The 25,093-nt window shown below is 34.5% G+C and overlaps 1 protein-coding gene across 2 annotated transcripts; it reads right to left on the bottom strand.

The window, feature by feature from the left end:
- Positions 1-4,139: 4,139 nt before the first annotated feature.
- Positions 4,140-8,863, bottom strand: WRKY12 (WRKY family transcription factor). 2 transcript variants are annotated; one of them, XM_088696275.1, is made up of 5 exons: positions 8,767-8,863; positions 8,244-8,668; positions 7,997-8,070; positions 7,187-7,348; positions 4,140-4,548 (listed from the first exon to the last, which is right to left on the bottom strand). In XM_088696275.1, exons 2-5 carry the CDS (start codon positions 8,553-8,555, stop codon positions 4,389-4,391), a joined length of 708 nt encoding a protein of 235 aa, XP_088552401.1. In that variant the 5' UTR covers positions 8,556-8,668; positions 8,767-8,863; the 3' UTR covers positions 4,140-4,388. The 2 variants fall into 2 exon arrangements, with proteins under 2 accessions (XP_088552401.1, XP_068328547.2); XM_068472446.2 differs by having other exon boundaries at positions 4,140-4,551; positions 8,767-8,855.
- Positions 8,864-25,093: the final 16,230 nt, after the last annotated feature.

The following is a 25,093-nucleotide window of genomic DNA, read 5'->3' as shown; positions in this document are numbered from 1 at the left end:
AACTTCAGCTTTATTTGGAAGAAGACACTTGAACTTTTCTCTTTTGCGTATTCCGTTTTAAGTTGGTTCTAAGAATACATGTCAAAGGAGGGTTTTGATAAGAACTAATTCAGAATTAATGAAAGTGGATAATGTTAGTTGTACACCCTAAAAGTCATTCATAAGAAGAAATATTCTGAATAATGCAAATGAATAATCAATTAATCTAGTCAAAGGGCAAGAACATTGATAATGACTAGTCTCATTAATATTTATAGTCCTAAATAGTGAGTCCATAGATAATGAACATGAAAATAAGCAATCTAATGAAGTTAGGTTCATGGAACCTTCTTCTCCCAAATGCCATATCCTACGCGGTGTGTTTGCGCAATTGGGCTGATGGATGGTTGGTCTCAAGCTACTCATGTGAGGACATTGAACTAAGTGTATAAGGACTCAATAAAGAATGAAATCACTAAATGCGATCAGTCAAGAGCTCATGTATGAAGTTCAATATACATGTCAAGCAAAAAACTCTACAGCTGCAACAATGTAAGTAATCCTTAGACTTAAAACGACACAATTGTCTTACGAATACATCATTGACCATTTGATGATGCAACTTGATCATGCTTCTCTATCTATAGGCTAGCTCTACAATATTATTCTGGAATCTTCCACAGAATTAGTAAGACTGAGAAAGAAATATCGATTAAGCAAGACACATTAGTGGCAGGACATCAACTATCGATACCTTATATAACATTATTAAGAATATTGAACTTGAGAATGTTTGTATTTTATTGCAATTCCAACTCAATAAGTTTTTTAACGCATTTTATATTGGCTTGGGTGGCCATGTCATACAATTAGGCGTTATTCATGGTTTGTGAGACCATCGAGGGCTAATCAAAATTGTCCTCAATAGACGGGAAAATTAAATGAGAGCTCACTAAAATTATTATTGTAGTTTTATCACTCATTACCTCTCCAATTAGAACCTAATGAGTTGCATACCCGTATTATATTGAGATGAATACAAATCCAATAAAAACAAATAATTAAATTAATTAAACAAAGAGTTTAAATTAATTGAATAATTTAATCAATTATTGACGATTAGACGTTCAATAGGGGCTTAGAAATAGTTTTGGGTTCCATGGGCCATTGTGTCCGAACACATTGGACTTGCATTAAGCCACCAAGATGACTTAAAATACAAAAGAGCCTACCTAAAAAACACAATACAAAAGGACCCAAAGGACCTAGTAATCACCCTAGGGCTGATTGGAGTGTTTTGTGCAATCCACACAAACTCCTACATATTCGTTTCTCTCTCTAAACACCAACAGAAGCGACCACTGGAGGAAGATTGTCCTAGTCGTCAATCTTCTTCTAGTTCCATCACTCATTTCACTATAGAACGCGTGGTGAAAATAGAGATCATCTTCTTTAGTGACTAAGGAGAACAAAAAAGGTGGATGAAATAAGGAGGAGGAAGTTCCAGGAGGATGATTTGGTGGGACACTTGGTTAGGTTTACAAATTCTTTCCTTCAGTGAAAACTAAATTAATTAGGAATTCGATTATCGGTTACCCAAACACATTACTTACAATGGAAGTACACATGTTAATAACAAAACCTTCCTATAAAAGGTCTAAGGGGTAAGCTACAGAAGCAATAAATTGATTTTCTTCTCTAGCAACATGCTCGATGTGGTAGCATCGACCTTTGTAACGATCAAGACTGGTAAGACCGTTAGTGCATACACAAGCAAAAACGAGCTTATAACTTCAGTAATTAAGCATTAATTTACTCTCTTGCGTTCAACTCTTGCACTAAAGCACGCTAGATAATCCGTAATGTGGATTGCAGGGGTTGTGTACCATTTTGCCAAAACCATGTACAGTTCCAATCAATCCCAATCTGTTAAGTCCGTTCATAAGCTTACATCCCTTATAACAGTTTCTTCTTAAAGAAGTTTATGTTGACCAATAAAAAAAAATATGTGGTAGGTAATACAACTTTATTTCGTTTTGAAGTTCTCTTACCAAACGAAAACGAAATATCATTGTTTATTTTATAGTACATCTATATAAAATCTCATTACATGCATGATGACCAGAACAAAAAGGAGAAAAATAACACAGAAAAGTGCATAACAAAGCTGAAAAGGATCATAATTCTTTTATGCAGTCAATAACTTATGTGAAAAATATTAATGATTAGTCACTATATCATCACTTAATGATAGTTGCTACTAATTTTAGTTATCATTATTAGTCTTCTTTTCACTACTTGAAGCCAATGATAATTCTTCTTTTAACTTAATGATAATTCCTAACAATAAGTTGTCATGATTGTTTTTTTTTTTTTTTTTGGAAAGCCATTGTATGGGCCATAAATAAAAATAATGTCTATTCGGGGGCTTATATATTTTTATTTACGCAAAAGTTGTACGACTCTGGTTCACCAATTTTAAAGTCCAAAATCGAGGTTGGGGTGATCATCTTATTTAATTCTAACATGCATGTCTGAGGGCTTGACAAGATCGTCTCCAAAGTGCGCCCTTAAATGCTTGCGCATGCATCATCCGACATGCTAATGTCACTACTGCGATCATGCTAACCGCCTTAAGACACAATTGAAGGCCACCTAACAGAAACTACAGTCACTATCAGTGCCTAAATAGAGCCAGGGGCCTTCAAGCTCAGGACCTTCGTTAAAATCGATCTTTACGATTAAACAAACCTTGAATGATTCTTTAATCAACCCAACTACTTTTCAGCACAAACCTAATTGCTCTTCAACAAAATTCTTTTTGCTCTTCAGCTACAATCTCAAAGCCTTCCTTCCAAGCAAACACTGCCTACGATCCCTAAGATCTAAAACTTTCACAGCTCTAACACCCAATAGTATGATTCGATTGATGTTCAATTCTAACCACCATGATTTCCTTTCTGAGGCACATATTTTGAACTAAGTTCAATCTGATACTAGTGATCTCAGTGGACTCCTCTAGCATTATCTTACTCTTCTTGGCTTGAATCTTTCTAGAGTTTTACTGCTTTCTTTACATTTCAAGTTATGTAGCTCAACCCGTCGGTCTAGATTTTACTTTTGTAAACTTTTGTAATCTTGAATCCATGAAATGATTACATTTTCTCGTTTTAGTTTCTATTTCTCTTTCATTTACTTTTTAGGCTAGCATACACGAAGTTATACTAAATTTTAAGTCCTCATTTGCTCGAGGCACAGAAAATAACTTAACTAAACCAGCGTCACACTCAGTGCATAATCATTTGGTTAAGAAACCAGATTAACGCGCAATATTCTCACACACTCAAACACAAATGCTGTCTGCTGGTAACCTCCAATAGTGGCTTGCCTATTTTACCTTCAACAGTGGCAAGCCTATTCTACCTTTCTCTTAAGCCATCTCGTGGCATTGAGACTGAAAACAACACTTGGGGCAAATACATATTGAACTTAATCTTGACTCCGTCCGAATTTTGACACCAACAACCACTTAGTAAACTTTTCTTCTAAACAAAAGGTGAAGTTCTTCATGATTTAGTGTGAAAATTAGTGGGAGGATCATAATTGTGGCTATGTTGGTATGCTACACCATATTACTAGCTATTTTAGTATGCTACATCACATTACTAGCTATTTTAGTATGCTACATCATATTAATAGCTTAGTCGATCCACTTTTCACTAGTGGACTCATCCTTTCACGATAAGTAACATATTTTCTCAATAGCATGCATCAGCTATTGACAAGCTATATATAAACCTTAATAGTAACTTGTATCTTTATTGTACGTTTGGTTTTCTGTATCATATTCCAACAAATATCACAGGGAGTGGTTTAGGTTAGGCCGATTATCCTCTATTGATGACAAACAAACACACAGTTCAGAGTTGCATTTAGTCCAAATTAAATAAGGAAGGAAGAAACTAACAAATGTGAAGCTTGTTATCAAATAAACAATTGCAACATGACATGGCTGATATAATAAATTTGGACGAACAAATATTGTGCTAAAATGCCCTAGTTTCATTATAATTAAGAGGTTTCATTAGAACCATGAAACCCACATACAATCAACAATCTCAAATAAAATTTCATAAAAGTCATCTTAATATAAGTTTGGATGAAGTATAGTAAAACTGCTTCATATAGATATTAAATAATTTAGCTGACCTTCAAAATGATCAATCTCATAAAATACTTGACAATCTCATAAAATACTTGACAGAACTAACTAATCATACACTAACATGCAACTAAATCATTACAAACAATAGTACGTGTATACTAAGTTTGTTCTGTAGTTCGTGATGAGCTACGTACATATATATAAAAACTCCGCAGTACCGTAGAATTTTATATGTATAAATTGGCTAGAAAGAGCTAAAGCATTCATGTTCAGAGGAGGTAGAGTCATCACAAGGGGAGTGGTTGTGTCTACCTTCGTAGGTTGTTATCACCATTCTACAGTCTTCTGACAGACGTTCAACCCTCTTCTTCACCCGACAGTTATTGTGAGTACACCTGTAGTAGCTTCTGCATGTATATGTTCCATTCAGTATCAGTACAAGAATAAAAAATTATAATACTAGATAGTGCTGAATATTTCAGAAGCTGCATACAATTTCATGAATATTTCAGGCGTAAAAAAAACTTACGTTAGATGCTTAAATCAAGCTTTTATAAAAGATTAATTTTTTCACATTGGATGGAGGCTAGTTTCATTACTGATATCTTATCTCATCTAGTTCATTCTAAACTCTGTTTATATTTGGTTTAATTTTGTTCCTCCTAGTGTAAAGAACGTCTTACACTTTAACTTTCTTTATATTAGGTTCTTACACTTTTAACTTTCTTCATATTGGTTGCCCTAAGGGCTTTATTGTTTAAGTTTTTTTTAATCGAATGTAAGACCTCTTACTTACAAGTGAAGAGGAATACCATTAGACCGTAGTATTAAGTGGCTTATTGTTTAAGTTTTAATCTCCCAAAAAAATTACATTAAGGGGATTAGTACTAATTAATTGCATGTACTCTAGAAGTATCTTACGACTAAAATTTGATCTAAAACTGATATTACTCTCAATGATAGCTTAGGTTCCAATCTTATTAATAACGAGTTTGCTACCATTTATTCTCCCACACCTTCAGTGTAAATATACGTTGTATCAAGAAAGAATAAAAAACACTTACTCTAACTTGTAGAATATTAGGATGTAATTATGCTCATCCATATCCATGGCTTATATCGAGCTACGCAATCCCAAATATAGTCAGATATATTTTAAATGCTATATATTATGTATATTTGTTTAATAATTATAAGTAGCATGATAATTTATATATTCTATCCCATTGCACATCTACACGACTTTTTTTATTGAGAAGGTATGTGCTCCTTGCTAGGTTCCATTTGAATTTTCTTGGCTTGCCTAGTTTTCGATTTCAAATTAACACCAAGCTTACATGTTTGTCTAAAATTCATTTTCTTAAACAACATTTTAAAAAAATTATGAAAAAATAAAGCAAATAAGACATTGTTAATACATTGTTAATTTTATCTTCTATATATGTATCAAAGAAATCGATAGTTTTAGTGACACACCCCGACCGAAATCAAGGCGTGACGGCCAGCACGCCTTGATTTCGGTACCCAAAAACAAAACCGTGAGGGCGTGGTTGGGGCCCAAAGCGGACAATATCGTGCTATGGTGGAATCGAGCCCGGGATGTGGTGGGGCCCGGACCGGGATGTGACATTTAGTAACACTCTAGATCATCAGAATGAACATTCTATTTATTAGACACATATGAATGACTAATTAAACTCAAACTCAATTAATGTAATTTGTAGAGATTATCTTACATGGTGAAAAGATTTGATTACGTATACACTACAAATTCATTAACTACAACTAGGTGGACAAGGTGCATCCTAGTTCTACTTGAATCTTGTTCTTAACTAAATATCAGCTAAGCCTTTTAGATTTCTCTTTTCTTTACTCATCTAACTACATATCCCACTCTATGAGCTATACTTAGCGTGCACTTCCTTGTCCACCCAGCTTGAATAATATAATTTTACCATAAACATTATATCATAATCAGAATTATTTATTTTTATAATTAACATTTAAATATCACCATCGCTAAAAAAAAGTTACTTAAATTGGAGTGCCTTTGGTCATTCATATATTTTAAGTAAACGGTTGGTTCGTCATAAAGATCTTTATTTTTACCAAAACTGGCAATTTATTTTATACATGTTGACTACCGAACAATTTTCATTTTCATTGATTTTCTTTTTGAACAAATTAATGGTTTATGAATTGTGATTTAGAAGATGAATAGTTCCGCTTATAACATTTGTACAATAATCATTCGTCAATCATAATTAGAGTGGATGAGAGGTACCCTCGAGTGCACTTAACTACGTACTTAAGTAGCTATTGTTCTTATTCTTTGTGGCAGATAATTAACCTGCCCATGAGGCACCTTGTCTACAAACGAGGGTCGACCAGATTGGCTATAGGAGTATATATACATTCTAGCTGCTTGCAGCATACCGGTGCCAATAACTCCAAATATTTTTCTTGCCCTAAGCTCACCCTATTTGAACTACACACACTAATATCTGAGAGAGTGTATATGTATATTACATATCCTTATTCCCCCCTCCAAGTTTTTCAACACACCGTACATAACTTGTACGGCACAATATCCATCCTTTTAAGCTTACCCCTCAATGTAGTATCATGATCTATTGTTTAGCTCTTGGTCAATGATCATCTATACAAAAAATTAACTAAATTTAAATGAAGTAGGCCTCTCATTACAATAGATTGGCGAGCACGTTGAATTCGATAAAAACAATAAAAAGATTACTGATTGTAATCAAGTAACTAATTGTATGGATGAAATTAGGAAATGATGTTGTGGGATAAGGCTCAACATGCATGGTATTAGGTAATCACGTTGTGACATATGTATTTTTGATAATTCCTCTATATGTACAACATGAGTGATTAGTTTATGTAATGCAGAAACGTATTGGCGGAAACCATATAATAATTCAATTTACCCATACAATCTAAATTTTATTGATTTGAAAACACATTCTTATGTGTGTTATGTATTATCATATAAGACGAAATTCATATGCAAAAAGGTACCTTGGATGCAGGCTGTTCTTGACAACTTTTTGACCATATTTCCTCCATTTGTAACCATCATCAAGCACATCCACGTCACTTCTGGTTTGGAAACAAAATCTTGGCTCTCTAAGCTTTCTCCTCACCTTCATCTTGCTTTTCTCTGAGCTTGAGCTTCTCCACCTGCCAAATACTTAATTTCAACCTTCTACTTTCTTAATGCTAATTGATCTTGGTAATCCTCTGATTAGTAGCTGATCTCTTTAATTTACTCTCATACAACTAATACACAGAACAATTTCAATAATGTGTGGTATAAAAAATGACATATATATATTTATACTTTATATAAACAGATGTGTGTGTGTGTGTATTATATATATTGTCATGGTTGATTATAATTGATATCTATGCGTCAAGTACTTGATCGATACTGTCATATACCCACAAAGAAAGACTGGCGCAGGCACACGCAGAGAGAGAGAGAGAGAGAGAGAGAGAGAGAGAGAGAGAGAATATTAACAACATGGTGTAGTACAAAAAGAAAGCACTATTTGGAAACAGAAGCACTCTCTTACATAAGTGGCTAAATCTTGCTAAGATTCTGGTGGAAGATCTTTTCAGAATGCATTCTTAGATGTGCGCACGCATTTATGCATGCACATATATGCATGTGTACTTTAGAGAGAGAGAGAGAGAGAGAAAGAGAGAGAGGGGGGAGAGAGAGAGAGAGAGAGAGAGAGAGAGAGAGAGAGAGAGAGAGAGAGATCTAGCTAGCTGAGAGATTGAAGGGCAAATTCAAACCCAAAAACTAAAAATCAGTGTGTATACCATGAGTTGCTGCAATCACTAGCATTACCAGCCCCATTTTCATCACTAACACCCTTTGGATCCAACGTTCCCACCTATATATTGTCCCATAAAAACACAAAATTGTAAGAGTACAAAAATAAAGGTACCATCAATAACTGATTAGCTTTTTGTTAGAATAATCAACTGATTTGGTCGAAAAGAAAAACACTTGACATCAAATTTATGATCCCAATTTCATGTTTCTTTAATTTCAAGATCAAACCACCTGCTCGTTATTATTATTCCAAGAAGGTCTTGTGCTAAACCCCATGGTGGCGGCGTTGCTCGTGGCAGTGGCGGTGGCGGAGGAGGAGGTGCTGAGAGCAGCAGGCTGATGATGATGGTGAGAATTATTAGGGTTCAGCTGTTGTTGTACTTGTACAGGTGATGATGAGGGTGCCAAGAAGCTCAAAACCTGATTATGATGATGCTGATCTTCGAACTGCACAAACCCCATTTCGTGGATCGCTTGTTGTGGGGTGCTCGAAAACGAAATCTGAACCTCGTAATTTGGAACCCCTCTTTGATCTCCTTCCATATTATTCTTTCGAAGACTAACTAGTTAAGCTTGATGTTCTTCTTTCTTCTTTCCTCTTAGTGGAGTTAGCTATATATGGACCTATGGTGCATATATGCACTTTTCCGTTCAACCTGTTGGTATGAAAAAAGTTAGTTTATCGTGCTTCACACGGTGTTTGATTTTATGTGGTCAACCCAGTCAACGTAAAATGCTGGTAAATATTCCTTACCGTCTTCTTAAGGGTTGTGTAATGGAGGCAGCTGCAGTATGTAGAAACTTAAAAATACTTTGCACAACAGCACAAGCCACTTCTCTCTCTCTCTCATATGAGTATGACATATATCCTATACATGCGCAGCACAATACCCAGAAATTATTAAGAGGATTTACATGTGTGGTTTGTGTACTAGTACAAGGCGTGGTGGGACAAGATACTTGCCCATGGCTTAAAAATAAAATAAGAAAAAATAAATAAAAAAAATCCGGCAAAATATGAAGTATATTGTAAACTTTTTTTAAGTGTACAATTGATAAAAAGTTACTGTACGTTATTCAATCATGAGGTATGCCTAATACCATCTCCAACCAAAGGAGGGCTAGATGGCTCGTTTTAACCTTCTGACCTTCCAAGAAATTAATATTTTAATGAGCAGTGCATGGCCATATTTCTTACCATCTCCAACCGAGGGCCAATGGGCTATAGGGCCAAACACAGCCCTGTGACAAAAAACATCTCCAACCGAGGGCCAAAGGATCATGGGGCCAAACATAATTTATTATTTAAATTTAAAAACTACAACAACTTAAATTTAAAAACTACAACAACTTAATGTTATTTAATGTTGTTTAATGACTTAGGAAGTTATAGGAAAAAAAATGGAATTTTTAAATTTTTCTTTAAAAATTTTGTAAAAAAAAAAAAAAATTCAAATATAAAGGCTAGCTAATGTCAGCTAGCCGTTGCATTCAAATTTGTGCCCCAACCTGGAGTTGGCTAGGTTGGGCCAGCCTAATGGCCCTTTGGTCCTTTTTTGTCCCGTGAGGCCCACGAGCCCTTTGGCCTAACCCTCAATTGGAGACGATTTTCGGGCTATTTTCGGCCCTCTGGCCATCTAGACCCTTCGGTTGGAGATGACCTAAGTATATTTATTATTTTTCTTGCAAATGTTGCCGTTTTATACAAAAACGGCTTATTGTATTAATTTATTATTCTTTCTATATTCCCATTTCAAGTTTTCAAGACATTGTGCAGATGACGCTTTACCACATTGGTGGAAAGCAAGCATGACACTACTACAAAAAACATTTTGCGCAACGAAATAAGATTTCTTGCACAAAGTATGATTTCATCGCTCAAAACCTTGCGAGATGAAATTTTTGTCACGCATGATTGGTCACGCAAAGCTCGTTACGATAGGGTTTGCGCGACGAAAATAAATATTCGTCACACAAAGTTTTTATTTTTTTATTTAGTTAAATTAATTTAATATTTTGCACGATGAAATTAATCTTTGCGAGATGAAATATTTTGTTGCACAAAGTATTTTATTTTTGTTTTATTATTTTTCTTATTTTAATTTAATTATAGTAATTGGTTGCACGACGAAATATTTGGTAGCGCAATATTTTTCGAATTTTTAATTTTTTAATTTAATTTAATTTTATCTTTATTTTTAAAAATTACTTTAATTTAAATATATGAAAAATAAAATTACATATGAAAAATAGTGATCAAATTATCCATAAATATATTATATTAAAAATGTACACATAAATTAACAAAGTACAATAATAAAATCCTAATACAAGTCTAATGTGGTGATAGTGGTGAGGGATATGGTCCGATAACATCCTAATTCTCAATTTTCGCCATCAAAGTCTCGACGATTCCCTACAAACAAAACAAACATGGTCAAATAACCAAGAAAATAACATAAAATAATACCAAAAATTGGGCATAATCTCCCCTTAACTTGGCATAACCCAAACTCCACCCCACATCAAACCCAATTAATTAACTCCAAAAACACATATTAATGAAAAAAAAAAAATTTGGGGGAGAAAATACATTTTGGCAAGATTGAGAGTGAGTGAGAATGAGAGAGGAGTGAGAGAGAGAGAGATGAGAGAGTGAGTGACAGTGAGATATAGAGAAGAGAGAGTAAGAGATAGAGAAGAGAGATTAAGTGAGAGGAGTGAGTGTGAGAGAGATGGTCAGATTTGGGGAGAGGGAAAGAAATGAGAGGTAAGAAATAGAGAAAGACATTGAGAAAATTGTGAATGAGTTATTTTGGTTTTAAAAACTGTATGACTTTGCGCGACAAAACATTGGTCATGAAAAGTCTTAAAAAAATAAAATTTCCCGCGTCCCATTTTTGGCGCCCACTCAAATTTTTAGGGTTTTGGGCGACGAAGTGTTGGTCGTGCAGTCTTAAAAAAATTATAAAAAAATATTTCCTCGTCCCAATTTTGGCTCCTACCCAATTTAAGGAGTTTGTGCGACGAAATATATGTTTGTCGTGCAAAATTAAAATTTTTTTTATAAATAATAAAAAAGAAAATAATTTTATTTTACAATTTAAAATATAAATAAATTAAATAAATAGGGCTTAGGCAACCAAATGTTGATTCATCGTGCAAAGAAAATAATTTAGTTTAACAATATAAAATAAATTAAAAACAAGTAAATAGGGCTTAGGCAACGAAATAGTGATATTTGTTGCGCAAAGTTTTTGAAAAATAATAAAAACTTATGAAAATAATTATATTTTAAAATTTACAATATAAAATTAAATAATAAAAATAAATATTTTGGTTTAGGCGACTAAATATTTGGACTTTCTCATGCAAAGGTTTTTAAAAAATAATTTTTTAATTTTTGTAAAGACTTTGTGTGACGAAGTTTAAAATTTCGTCATGCAAAGTAACTTTGAGTGATGATGTTTGTTTTGTCACACAAATTTCGTCGCGCAAAGTGACTATGCATGACAATGTGTGTTTCGTCGTGCAAGCAATTTTTTTTACTAGAGTGATTATGCATTCTAGTGCGGGTTTAATCCCCTTCCGTCTAACAACTAATAATTTAACATATGAACGTTATCGTTTGTCAAAAAATAAATGTTTTCAAAGTTTTCAAGACGTTGTGAATGCCATTGTGATGAATAATCATTCATAATGGTAGGTATTGCACAATCAGGAGAAGATAATTTTCGACTATAGATGATGTGAAATATATGTTGAGGAGAGCTCATGAAAATAACTGTACGTCCCTCCAGGGCAAATGGTGTAGCTCAATCTTTGGTTGCATTTTCTTTGTTGGCGTGAGTCAATGTATCACAGAGATTCAATATATTTAAAATTTATCTTTCTTCAGACATTGAGCATTGTTTTTAATGGTTCAAAGAATCGTCTGACATTATTCAAGATGTGTTTTTGAAAGATACATGTGTTGGGGACAGGTAAATCTCCCCTTGCTTTTTAGTTAATTCATGAATAAGCCTCCTTCATATTGCAGTTGTTCTTTATAAAAATAAAGTACTCTGTGTGTGTGTATATATATCGTAGTGTTCTGGAAATTATATATTGCTCATAAGTACAAAATATCAGACTTAGACTTAAATTTCCTAGTTTATTGTAGTGTCTGGAAATTATATATACACACAAATTAATGTCACGCAAGTAAAGGATTGTTTTGGTGGTTAATGTATTCTTCTTTAATCTACTATGTCATGGGTTCAAACCCTCTTCCTCATTTGAGTGTAGATTAGTATAGAATATCGATTGTATTAAATAAAGAAATTGGAAATGTGCATTCTCTTTCTTATTATTTGAATATCATCTACATTAAAGTCCCTCATTTGAAGGCCATTTAGCCATCCATGCGTGTTGAACGGTTTTGGTAACAAGTAGAATCCACAATGATTATCACTCTGTTTGTTTGATGCATAAAGATGAATAGGCGGTCTCCAAATTGAATGATTTTGTAATAAAAAATTATACAAATGTCATAATTAGAATTGTTCATTATCTTTTTACTATTATCTGAATATCATCTATATAAAAAAATACGACTTAATTTGGAGACCATTTAGCCATGCGTGTCGAACGGTTTTGGTAACAAGTAGCTCTGCATTATGAACTGTCTGTATATGATGTATAAGATGAATAAACAATCTCCAAATTGAATAATTTTTTACAAAGATGATCTTTAAATGATAATAAAGAGAAATGAACAAATTTGACCATGATGTTTATATCTTAAAAATGTGATACTCATAAGTGGTGGACAAATAAGTTACATCATATGTTCTAAATCACGGAATATTAATTTGATTGCACATGTACCAGATTTTCACAATGAATCGTTTGTAAAAAAAATTGTTACATAAGTGTTCCTTATTTCTCTCGAACGGTTAATTGTTGCGTTGCGATTGTGACAAGCATAAAAAAATAAACCGAACCCAAAAATAAAGAGGAACAAGACTTAACCGATTCTAAGGTGTTTTCCATGTTAATTAGAGAACTTTCTTTATTGTCCTTTCAGCCGTCTTAACTTCCTTCTATTCTAGTTAAATGCACTGATAAAGCTCCTCTACAATTTTTGGGGAATATTTCCGTGATAAGGGAATGCATGCATGAACAATCTATGATGATGACATTATTGTTACACCGACCAGCAGGTGTAAGGCTTTCTCTCTCACCCTTGTCTTCTTTAATTTGAGATACAAACAAAAGATCAACCCTAACAATTTTGCTTGTGTAGGGAAATTTCTGGGCATAATTTCAGTTCATTTGATTTTCCTCTAGTGGAGTTCGCATGCAATCCTCCTTTTGGTGGGAGCTCGATCGGGGCCGGGTGTAAGAAATCCACCACAAAACTTAATTATCGAGAGGTGCACTTAGGCTCAGCATACTTTGAGCAAGCTCCTCTTCTTGTAAACCATTGATAATTGCTGATATTATTAGTATCTCTTAATCTTAAGACATAGGCTAGTGTAATTTTTTTGTTTGGGATTGTTTTTGGGTACTCAGTCCTATATATTGTGTAAGCAAAAATGAAAAGCGCAAATGGTGAATTATCCAGGTACTTCAAAAGTATTCATCTTCAATGCAGATTTGCATGTTCAAACCTTTCTCTTTTTATTGCAACTTAAAGTAATTAGTTAAAAAAATTATAGCTTAAAGTTAGAATATTGTTTATAATATTAAAATAAAAAATTATCGCAATAAAGACAGCTAGAGGCGTCTTGATCTAAACACAAGATGTAGAATGTCACTTACAATAATAATACAGCCTTTCTCAAAATAATAATAAAATAACAATAATAATAGAGCCATCAAAACTCGATCGTTTCACATTATACATATACGGATTGTGAAAGATGATATGACTGTGTTTCAATACACTAAACATCAACATATGAGAGAGAGTGTGTGTGTCTTAAGGGCAATGAGTACATCAAACTTCCATCTATCCACGTCAACATGCTATAGTTGGAGAGCAATTTATTAAGTACTAAACAATATTATGTGTTATAAAACTTACAAATGTCGATATTTTAGTGAGATTTGACGTTACTGTGGTAGTGAATTTATTTTATTTAATGTATATATTTTTACTATCTATCTAATAAAATAATACCACTAACATATATGATTTTTTCTTTGAATAATAAAAAAAAAGATGATACAAATATATGAATAAAAATATCATTTTTATTTTATGCAATGTGTGGCATTTAAAAGAAAGGAAAAGATACATAGCCAGTGAGATGCTGCCAAATCAAATTTCAATTATATTATATGCCGAAAATGTCCACTCAGACCACTCTTCTCTGCAAAAAAGACTAGAAAGAGAGAATAATCATAATAATAATTCCGACATCGCATTCTTTGGCATCTGTCTCCTTCCACTCATTTTCATCTGTTACTTCATCCACAGTACATTATATACATACTCTCTCTCTCTCTCTCTCTCTCTCTCTCTCTCTCCCCCCATGAAAAGACCCTCCCAACTCCCTCCACAACACCAACAACAACCGCAGCATCAACAAATTAGCTATAACCAGCAAGCTAGTCACTCTACTCTCTCCTGCCTTTCTCTCTGACTTATTCATTGTTGTTGGTTAGATGTAACTAGCTTCCAATAATAATATCCTTAACTGGAATTAACTTCCTTCCCAAAAAGCTTGAACTCTCCATTGCACAGATTAGTCGAACCTTGACTTGTTTATAATTAAAGAGGTTCTCCTGTACTGAACTTTTGAAACCCCTCCAAAAATAGCCTCCCTTGCATACCCTCTCTAGAGAGGAAAGCCAAGCTATAAGAGAGCTTGGTTAATTATTACTTAATGACATATTACTTCTCTTCTCAAGGTTTGAAAGGTATGAACAAATTTCACTTTCCAAGTGATAATAATTTTTTTAAAGGAAAACTAATAAAAAAAGGTTTAAAAACTTTGAGTTTTAACAATAAGGACCAAATAAAAGGTAAAGTGAATAGTATCAAGTTTGATATTTTAATGTAAAAATATGATTTTTCGTTAAAGTGAACACTACCGCGGGCTTTTCGTTAAAACTTTTTTTTTTTTTTTTTAAACAAATAATGTATTACATTAGGTGGTAAAATGTATCATTTCACATAATGTATGAGAAATTTGGACAAGAACAACTTGTATGGGAATATACTTTCGTTTGGTTCTATATTACTTCTTTATCATTTTCTAATGAAATAATTTCATAATTACGAAAACATGGCATATCCAAAACGGTCTAGCTAGAATTCGATGTTGAGAATGAATCACATATTAATGGGAGGAAAAACTTTGTATGGGCTTATGAGAGCATTGTCAATGGAGATCTCTATTTAGGGACTCCCAACACCACATTTGAGTACTTATTTAAGAATTTAAAGGGAATCTTTGTGCCCCTAAAGGAATATTGCCTCCAATGGGAGAGTCCTTATAGTAGACTTCCTAAATTTGAGGTTTTTACAATTTTTTGTGATAATTTGATTAGATACATAATTTTTGTTTATGTTAACATTTTTTTAATTAATTTAACGTTGCGTTGTCGTAAAATATTTTTGTAGGGACTTTTAATAGGGACCATTGATTTAGAATATGTTGAAAAGAAAAAAGAAATAAATAAAAGCATTTGCTGACTCTAGGACCCGCGCTTGTAGCTACCTGGCGAGTCCAACAGCAACCAAGATTGGGAGGCGAGTGAACTCTAGCTGCACGACAACAATCAAGGTTGTGAGCCCTGTTTTCCACTCAAGGCAGTGTCCTTATACAGTCTGTATATATGGGTATATACATTATGTATTCGGTGAGTTCCTATACTAAGGACTCACTTTCTGATCCATTGGAGATTAAACTTGTACCTATATTTGTTTTACACCCATTTTATAAGGTGGTTGTCCCTATTGAGGGATAGAACTGGAGATGCTCTAAGTAAGTTGGGCTAACTATTGCCCATGCACATTGCCAAGCGGTTTTATGGTGGAATCTCAAGCTACACGGGAGCTTGTATAATTGTAACTCAATGACATTAGTTCTCTTCTCAACCTTTAAAAAGGTACCAATAAACTGCACTTTTCTAGTGATAATTTTTTAAATAATAACTAATATCTTATCATTAAATACTTCTGTCCAGTAATATTGTTTTTCACTTGTAAGTGAAAAGAAGTAGTAGTAATAATAGTAGTAGTAGTAATAATAATAATAATAATAATAATAATAATAATAATAATAATAATGATAATGATGATGATGATGGATTACATTAAGTGATAGAATGTATCATTTCACATATTGTACGAGAATCATTTGAACAAGAAAAACTTGTATGGGAATGATCATGTGATATTTTATCATCTCAAAGCATTACGATTGGAACCCCCAATTCTCTAGCAAATACAGCTCTTTTGATCATCTCTTCACATGTACATGCAGTAGAGTTTAAGTAATGCCCTTTGATTTCACCTGTTTTAGCTTGTGCTTAATAAATTGCTTCGGCACAAAATAGAAACGGTCACTTCAATACATAAATGGTTGGGAATTAACATTCTCATTTGAAAGGTACGCACCAATACATTTCACTTTCCTAGTGATAATAATCTTTTTAATATTAAATAATGTATTACATTAAGTGGTAAAATGTGTCATTTCACATATAGGTTGTGTTATCCACACATTTTTTTTTTTACTTCTCACACACCCTTTGTTAATTTTGTCTTTTGATCTTCTTTAATTTAGTTACTGACAGCCGCAAATTAAGATGGTGTGTAGAAAATAAAAAAGGGTGTGTGGATAGCACACCCCTTTCACATATTGTGCAAGAATCATTTGGATGGAGAAAAAAAAACACTTTGTATAGGAATTGTGGAGATATAAGTTAACCACATCCAATAGGAGAAGGACATGTGGACTTTCACCTTAATGTGACGGTTTAGTCATTAACGTTGTGAACAGACCACATGGTACCTCAAATGGCCTGACATTGTGCCCCTAGGTTCGGGTGATATCTCAATCCTGCCACCTTGCCACCATGCTGTAACCAACCCAAGGTGGCAAGAAGTCGACTCTTTGAAGTCTTCTTTGGGTGTCCTACGCTACGACGCAGTTATCTATCAGATACCTCTGGAACTACTCGTGAGCTATCTATGGAGATTGATCTGCATCACACTACTAGAACATAACAGTCTGCCTAGTATAGCCTGCAACATCCCTCCCAGCTGCCTACGATGGGTCACTTCTATAAATAGCCAAGTCCAACAAGGAAATTGGTAATTGCCACTTACTACTCAAAATTCTCTCCGACTTAGGCATTGGAGGCCCTTTGGCGGACATCCTCTCCCTTTTTCTCGGGTGTTAAGTTAACGGTATCTCTTATTTCGTAGGTGGAGTTTCGTCAATTCAACTTTGGACAAAATTTGTATTCACAAGCCTAATCATGTTGTGCAGCAGTACCATGTTGAATAGAGAGACACAACTTTCATTTTGCATAGCAGAGTGATACAACTAGGTACATACCCCATCTTCCAACTGGATTGTCGCCCAGCATTATCTTTTGTCATAAACAACGCCACACAAGTCGGCCTACTGGGGAAAAGCTAGCTAGCTACTTCAATCTTCCTCCTTGCTATACAACTTTCATTGTTGGCTTTATATTACTTCTTTATCATTCTCCAAGATAGCATTTTGCTAATGAAATAATTTCATAACTTATGAAAACATGGCATATTCAAAAAGGTCTAGAATTTGAAACGGGTGGGTGCATCCATATGTACATAACGTTCTTCTCTCTTTCTTTAAACCTTCCAATGGGTTACTGCGGAATTATGGTCAAAAGTAGCTGCAATGATTGAAATACACGGTAACAGATAGAAATTTGTAGAAACTCTTCCTTTAATTGTTTGCCAAGGGTTTTTTCATCTCTTAAGGTCAAGATATACGGAGAAGACAGGATGAGTGGAATTCACTCTAGGCTAGCCGAGTCACTAAAGTCAAGCTTAGAAATTTAGCACTTGTAAGCAGAAAGTTTTAGATTCAACTATCGTGAATGGACAATTTGATATCAAATTATTATGATAGTGTGGCTTAAGTAAGTCTCTACCCCTTTGTGTGTGTATACATACAATTGTATTAATAAAATTGAAAGTAATAAGGTAGTGTTGATAATGTAATTAAATTGCCAAGGGAGAGCAGAAATTTTCAAAGAAGTGGATTAATGTTCTTTTAGTTCGCTGAAAAATAAAAATAATTCAGAATTTTTTCGGACTTGAAAGATGCAATTAACAAAGACGAGGGCTAGACAAATATGGCCTTTGTGTTTCTTGCTAGCCATTAAAGGGAAGGAACAACATATTTGATAGCTATTATACATGAGTGTGCTAGAATGAAAAAACCTAAATTTTTGTCCTGTAAATAACATTTTGGACCAAGTTTGCACAGGGGTCTGAGGCAGCTATAACATGTAGCTCCGCCCTAGTAAATTGCACCCGGAATATGTTGAGAAATTTTGAAAAGTGGAAGCCAAAATTTGGGCGCCTTAACTTTTAATCCTTTTTTTCTTTCGACATTTAGATCCATGCAAAGGAGTTCTACATATTACTAAAAGACAGTGTGTTGCTAGCTTTGATTAAGAGCATCAAATTTCTATATACTTATGCTTATTTTTATTTCGTAATTCTAATTTGATTCGTTCAACTTAAAGATCATAATTTTTTTTAAGAATTGTTATTAGTATTCCAAAAATCTCATTTTGCATTCCAAACTTGCTATAATTAGAAAGAAAAATACAATTATGAAGAGTGTAGAATGTGTTTTTTTTAGTGCTAATAACAGTTCATTTTTTTTTTATACAGACTTTTTTTTATTTTTTATAATTTGTCTAGAACAAAAGGATCTCTTTAGAGCCCTTTTCTAGTAGTGCCTTTTGTCTTTCTTACATGTATGCGTTCATATTTGGTGCTGGTGGGTTTTACATTTTGGGGATTTTGTTTTGATTTAGGGTGGCGGGTTTACACCACTTAGTGTGATGGGTTTATTTTCTTCTTCACCATTTTATTCCACTTTTTTTTTTCACTTCCCAATTGATGGCTGGAAGAAGTAATGGACAAGGGTTTTTAACTTTTATTTTTTATTGCTTTTCAAGAATAACACAAGGAGATGGTAGATTTCACAATTAGTTAGAGAGATGAACTCTTGCATTGATAAACGTTAATTTTGATCTAACAGTTGTGAAAATCAATAAAAACTATAGCAGTACATAAACATGTCCTCTGTCATTTTTTTTCTCTTACAATTAAAATGTAAAAAATCATGTAAGTGTTGCAATAACTAATTCTGAGAGTGGGTGAGAGAGAGGGATGACAAAAAGAGAGAGAAGGGCTCATGTGTATGAGAATTGTATGTTCACCCCCTAACTTTGCACCTTTATTTATACTAATTATGATGACCTTTCTTGTCTTACAAGTAATACAAAGCTTATGAGGATTTGATCTACAAATCCTATTAGGAATTCACTTTAAGTTTGCACATTCATGTTCTTAAATAAACACACTAATTACAACACCCCCCCCCCCCCCCAAAAAAAAAATAAGTGTACAAATAAAGAAGTAGTCGCATCAAGTCTTTATGATTAGGATATATAGGTTGTTGTTGTCAATCTTCGGCAGGTACAATAGTACTAACACGAGTCTCTTAGTATAGGTGCATATAAAAAAAAATCTCACAAAACCTGGCTATGGCAAACTCAGTGGAACAAACTCATAGTCTAAGGGGAAATTGAGTTAATGCAGAATGTCGATGGTTCACATCTTTAGGATGATCATCAATGCAAACAAGGGTATAACCAGCCTAGAGTAGATGCCACATCAAAACCTTGTTAGTTTAGCATAAACCCAATGAGAAAAAATGCTCCTAATCGTAGAAAAAAAAGAGTATGTTAAGATCATATGAGTATAATTCAGGATACTTTCCCTGAGTTCGAGAAAACTCTCCAATTCCTTAAACAACCTTCTGAAAAAGTAAACTTCGACGTGACCTCGTGAAGAGGTCGGAAAGATTGTCTTGGGATTAAATATGCTTCACTTCAATCTCATGATGCTCTTGTTGCTATGAGTGAAAAAAATTTCGACGCAATATGCTTGGGATTGCCACCTTTGATGTATCATTTCTTTAACTAGTTGATACATGCAACATTGTCTTATAATTGTTGAAACACCACGATGGAAGAAAAACCACATGAGGTTCTAATGTGATCATTCACACCCCTCGACCAAAAGCATTTACACGATGCTTCATGCAGGACTAGAATCTCAACATGATTCAAAAATGTAGCAACCAACTCTTGTTTGGTTAATCTCCAAGATATTACAGTATCTCCAATGGTAAAGACATAACCCATTTGAGGACATGGCCTTGTGCATGTTAGAAATAACTAGCGTCAGCGTAACTAACAAGGAGAACATCATTTTGAGGATTAGGGGTTGGATCCACTTGACGATGTGTAAGGATATAATAAGCCTATATCCATAGTACCCTTAAGGTAACACAAGATGTCTTTAATACCTATCCAGTGTTTGCATGTGAGCGCATTATTGTAACTTGCCAAAAGATTCACAGCGAATGAGATGTCTAGTCTAGTGCATTGAGTCAAGTATGGTGGAGATTTAGTTTGGGTGCCAACTTTATCGTAGAGACGATGGTGAATTCTGCGAACTCGATGAGGGTGTGGAAAACCTTGGGTTGGTCTAAATTAGGTGAAATTCTCCAAGAATTTCTCAGAGTTTGATTATCAGAGACGATCACCATCACAAGATGACAGTGAGGCGTCATGGTGAACTGGTCTCTATGGCCCAGGGGAGTATCTAGATTTCTAGTGAATGAGATGAGGTGACTGTAGCGGCTAGAGGTTAGGGACAGCGTCAAACAACATGAAGTACCAGTCGGGGAAGGTTTTGGGTGATCAGGCTCGCAGCTCGAACGCAGGCGCAACTCTAAGTTACAACTTCTGCGATTTTGGGGTTTTGAAATCCTTTTATTTTCTTTTCTTTTATTTTTTGATATACCCACACATATACACCAACATATAACATGCATATAGCATAGAACAATATCATAGTATTCATGACATAAAATAAATTGAAACCAAATAGATTAGGATTTAGCATGGTTTCCTTTAGGATCATCTCCTTCTCACATAATGTGTAACTAACTTTGAGAGTGGGTGAGAGAGAGGGTGATAATGAGAGAGAAAAGGGCTCAGGTGTATGAGAATTGTATATTCATCCTCTGGCCTTATACCTTTATTTATAATAATCATGATGGGCTCTCTTATTTTACAAGTAATAAAAAGCTTATGAAGACTTGATCTCCAAATCCTATTGGGATTCTACTTTGAATTTACACAATCACATTCTTAAATAAACACACTAATTACAACATGAAGCTTTTTTTTTTGTCAAGTGTTAGCGTTACTTGGTTAAATTGTTAGTTGTTACAGGCAGGGGGTTGGAGATAGGTTGTAGGCATCCTTACTTTTCACCACTATATTAAAACGTCATCTACCGAAGAAAAATAACACAAAGTTAAGTAGTAGGTAAACTCATGAGCGATTTTCAAATAAATAAATAAATAATCTGGAGTAACTTGTATGCTTGTAAGTTAAAATACCCTAACATACATATCAATGAATAAAATCTCATATATTTTGTTGGTTATTATGGAACATTTTCCGTGCAAGTGATCATGTCATGTGTAATTATCAATATCCATTAACCACATTGGAATTTGACTCAATCTGTTTTCTTTCTTTTTAATTTTTATTTTTGAAATTCTTGCCATGTATGTGAGGGGACATGATCTGGCTAACCATATTGCAATTTGCAGTGCACCCCATTGTGGAGGTCAAAGACTGAAGGTGGTGTAATTGTAGTACTACTGATACGATAGTGGAAAGGCTGGTGCTGCTTTTTCGTGGTGATGTTAATGTTACATATATACAAGGAAGAATTATATTTTTAGCTTTTGCAAGCAAACCATACTTCCTAGACTTGGATATGGCATGCGCCAACAACAATTTTTTTCTGTCTTAGGGAATGATTTATGCACATTTTCTAGTCACTCTCGTGAAGCTGTTTACTAACTATCGAGAATTAGAGTAGAAATGGCGTGGATTCTCGTCATTGGTTACTGACTGTATTAAATCAGAATCCAAACTTTATACAAAGTCGCCTTTGCTTGATTATATATATATATATATATATATATGTATGTATGTATGTATGTATGTATTTTGTTTTACTTAATTAGAATGGAGGAGAGGTTGCGTCGAACAGTTCAATAAACATTTTTTTACTTAAATCCAGACGAGTTACGTGACACCAGACGGAGAAAAGGGACAAATAAGGTCAAGGCTACAGGTTGTGGCGGCGATGGGATAAAATGTGGAAGACCACTTATTCTTTCACTATGCCACTCAACAAGTTTTGTTATTCTGTCAAGAAGCTATCTAACTAAGGATTTGGAGTATGGCGTGATGTTATATGTTTTTTAGGGTGTACAGTATTGATGGGTTATTGCAAATACTTGTTTTCTTTTTCTTAAAAAGAAAATCAGCTGGTGACGTCAGTTTATCTTTCTAGGGGCTGAGAAGACTAATAAGGACATTTTAGCCTCTTTATGGCCATTATCGTGCGATTTACCAGCATCAAGAATCGAACCCTATACATGTTGTAAAGAATATGGGCCTGAAATTCATCTTCAATCATTCTTACATGTTTTTAGATATTTCCATTGTCGATTTGAGGGAATTCCATTACAAATTTTGCTTCTTTGCGTCCAATTAAATAGAGGGGAAGTCATAGGTTGATTGCATTCCCTTTTTTTCATTCTCATTATGGATAAGTAAACATGAAAGAAAATGTGCAAAAGGTGATAAAGAGTGTGTAGAAATTTAAATTTATTTTCTTATATATAAACTCTTCACATTTTTTCGTTGATAAACTATAAGATAATTTAGACTGAGTGTACCTGTTACCACATATGCTAACAGATATTTAAACTTGAGTGCAAAGAGAGACAAATAGAGAAAATGGGTTGTCACCATGAGGAGCAGCACATGACTAGGTGAGATACCAGTCTGGTTGGAACCATCCAAGGTGAAGAAATATTGTTATTGAAATCGATTTCCATAAACTGAAGCAACCAGCACAAATGATATATACATTTGGTGAAATTGCAATGAGAAAATGATCAGTTACTTCCATTCAGTTTACCGAAAGGAAGAGGAGCCGACATCTTTCATGATTTCTATATACAAGATTCAAAAGTGTAATTAGTAATCCTCCCAAAAAGATTACAGTTCGAAGCAATGAGAGAGAGAGAGAGAGAGAGATGCAGTAAATGTGCTGAATTCCATGCAACAATCATGGCCCTTTCAATCAATTTCTGGAGTCTTTCAAATCTAATGATGATAAGATTGGATGGAGGCATCGGATATTTTGGCGGGTCCTCTTCTGTCTCCAAAGCCCGTCGTCACCCTCCTCATCCTTTTGTTTTTAATTTCTCAAAACATCGTCCCTACATCCTTCCTGCAGGTGAGACTCAACTATCCCCCACCAACTATTTGCTCGAGAAAATTTTGTGTTGTCTCCTACTTTTTCCATGAAACTATCAAATGATCTATGGATTGCATTGTGGTTAGTGTACTGTACATATAGTCGTAATATCATTTAGAAATTCAAAAGAATTATGTATATATGTGTGTGTATATACATGTTCTATTTGTTGGTCACTATATATTACAAAATTTGGTAACATTTTGCTAGACTATTTGAAAAGTATGGCATAAACATTATGCTAGACTATTTGGTAAAAGAACACGTACCTAAAAGGTAATGGATTAATTATGTGGGTTCCATCAAGTTTGTGTATGAAATACCTGGAAAATGAAGTATCTCATTAACATAGGAAGGTTGTTTATTCCATATTCAATCGCCAGTTCTTTACATCCCCATTCCTTCTAATTCCTCATTCTTTGGTATTCCCATGCTATGTAAGTAAACATATGCCCTAAATGGATCAGGAGGCATTCATGAAACCAAGGGTCTTTTAAAGCTCCTATAGTAAGTTTAGATCTCTTATGAACTTATTAGGTGGCTTTTGGCAGAGTTTAAACTCCCATTTTGTGTCGTTGCGGGTGGCTTTTGATAGAGTTTACTAACCCTCCATCGGAATTAGCCGACATGTGGTTCCGTTCTCGGACTAGTTTGGACTAGTTTGGTTTATTTTGGTTTAGCTTAGTTTAATTTAGTTTTCCTTGGTTTAGTTATGTTGGCTCGCCTAGCAAGTGTTGTGGCTAGGGGTGGGCACGGGCCGGATCGAGCCCAAATTTGAAGGGACCAGGGCGAGGCGTGTATTGAAATTTCTCAAGTTGGAACCAGGCATAACTAAGCCTGTTTGAGTCGGGTCCACGAGTCCAACATAACAGAATGACGTCATTCAAGTCGTCTTCCTCTAACATCGCAAAACCCAGATGCCCAACGACAAGACTGTCGGCCACGGACGACGATGCCTTCAACACCGTCTTTTCTATGTCTGATGACTAAAAGCATGTCCCTCGTGCCATCATTGTTGCCATCTTCGTCAATTTAGAGCCCACCGTCTTCTCTGATCTAGAGCCATGCGCCATCTTCGTCCATCAGAGTGAGATTTCGACAAAATCAAGGGAGAGACTGAGAGCAGATTACGGTAAAAAATGGAGGGATTTGAAGAAGTTTGGTGACGTTGGAATGGTTTCTAGACTTGCAGAGAAAGAGAGAAATGAGAGACGTATGAACTTGGTAGGTTTAGGTTTGGGATCGAAGAAAGGAGAAGGCTTTGGAAGCCTGGGAAGGTTTCGAAATAAGAGAGAAAGAGGGCCGAGAGGAAGTTGCCAATTCAATTTCCTTCATTCAATTTCATTTTGTATTATTATTGTAGAAACGGCCCAATTTCATTGTATTATTATTATAGGAATAGAGCCATCCATTCATTCAAATAGGTGGG

This window comes from Pyrus communis, chromosome 7, assembly GCF_041283825.1.
Source record: "Pyrus communis isolate YQ-2024b chromosome 7, ASM4128382v1, whole genome shotgun sequence".
In the NCBI taxonomy this organism is placed as follows: Eukaryota; Viridiplantae; Streptophyta; class Magnoliopsida; order Rosales; family Rosaceae; genus Pyrus; species Pyrus communis.
Note: the sequence above shows the minus strand (reverse complement) of the source record. Positions and strands in the feature narration are given on the sequence as shown.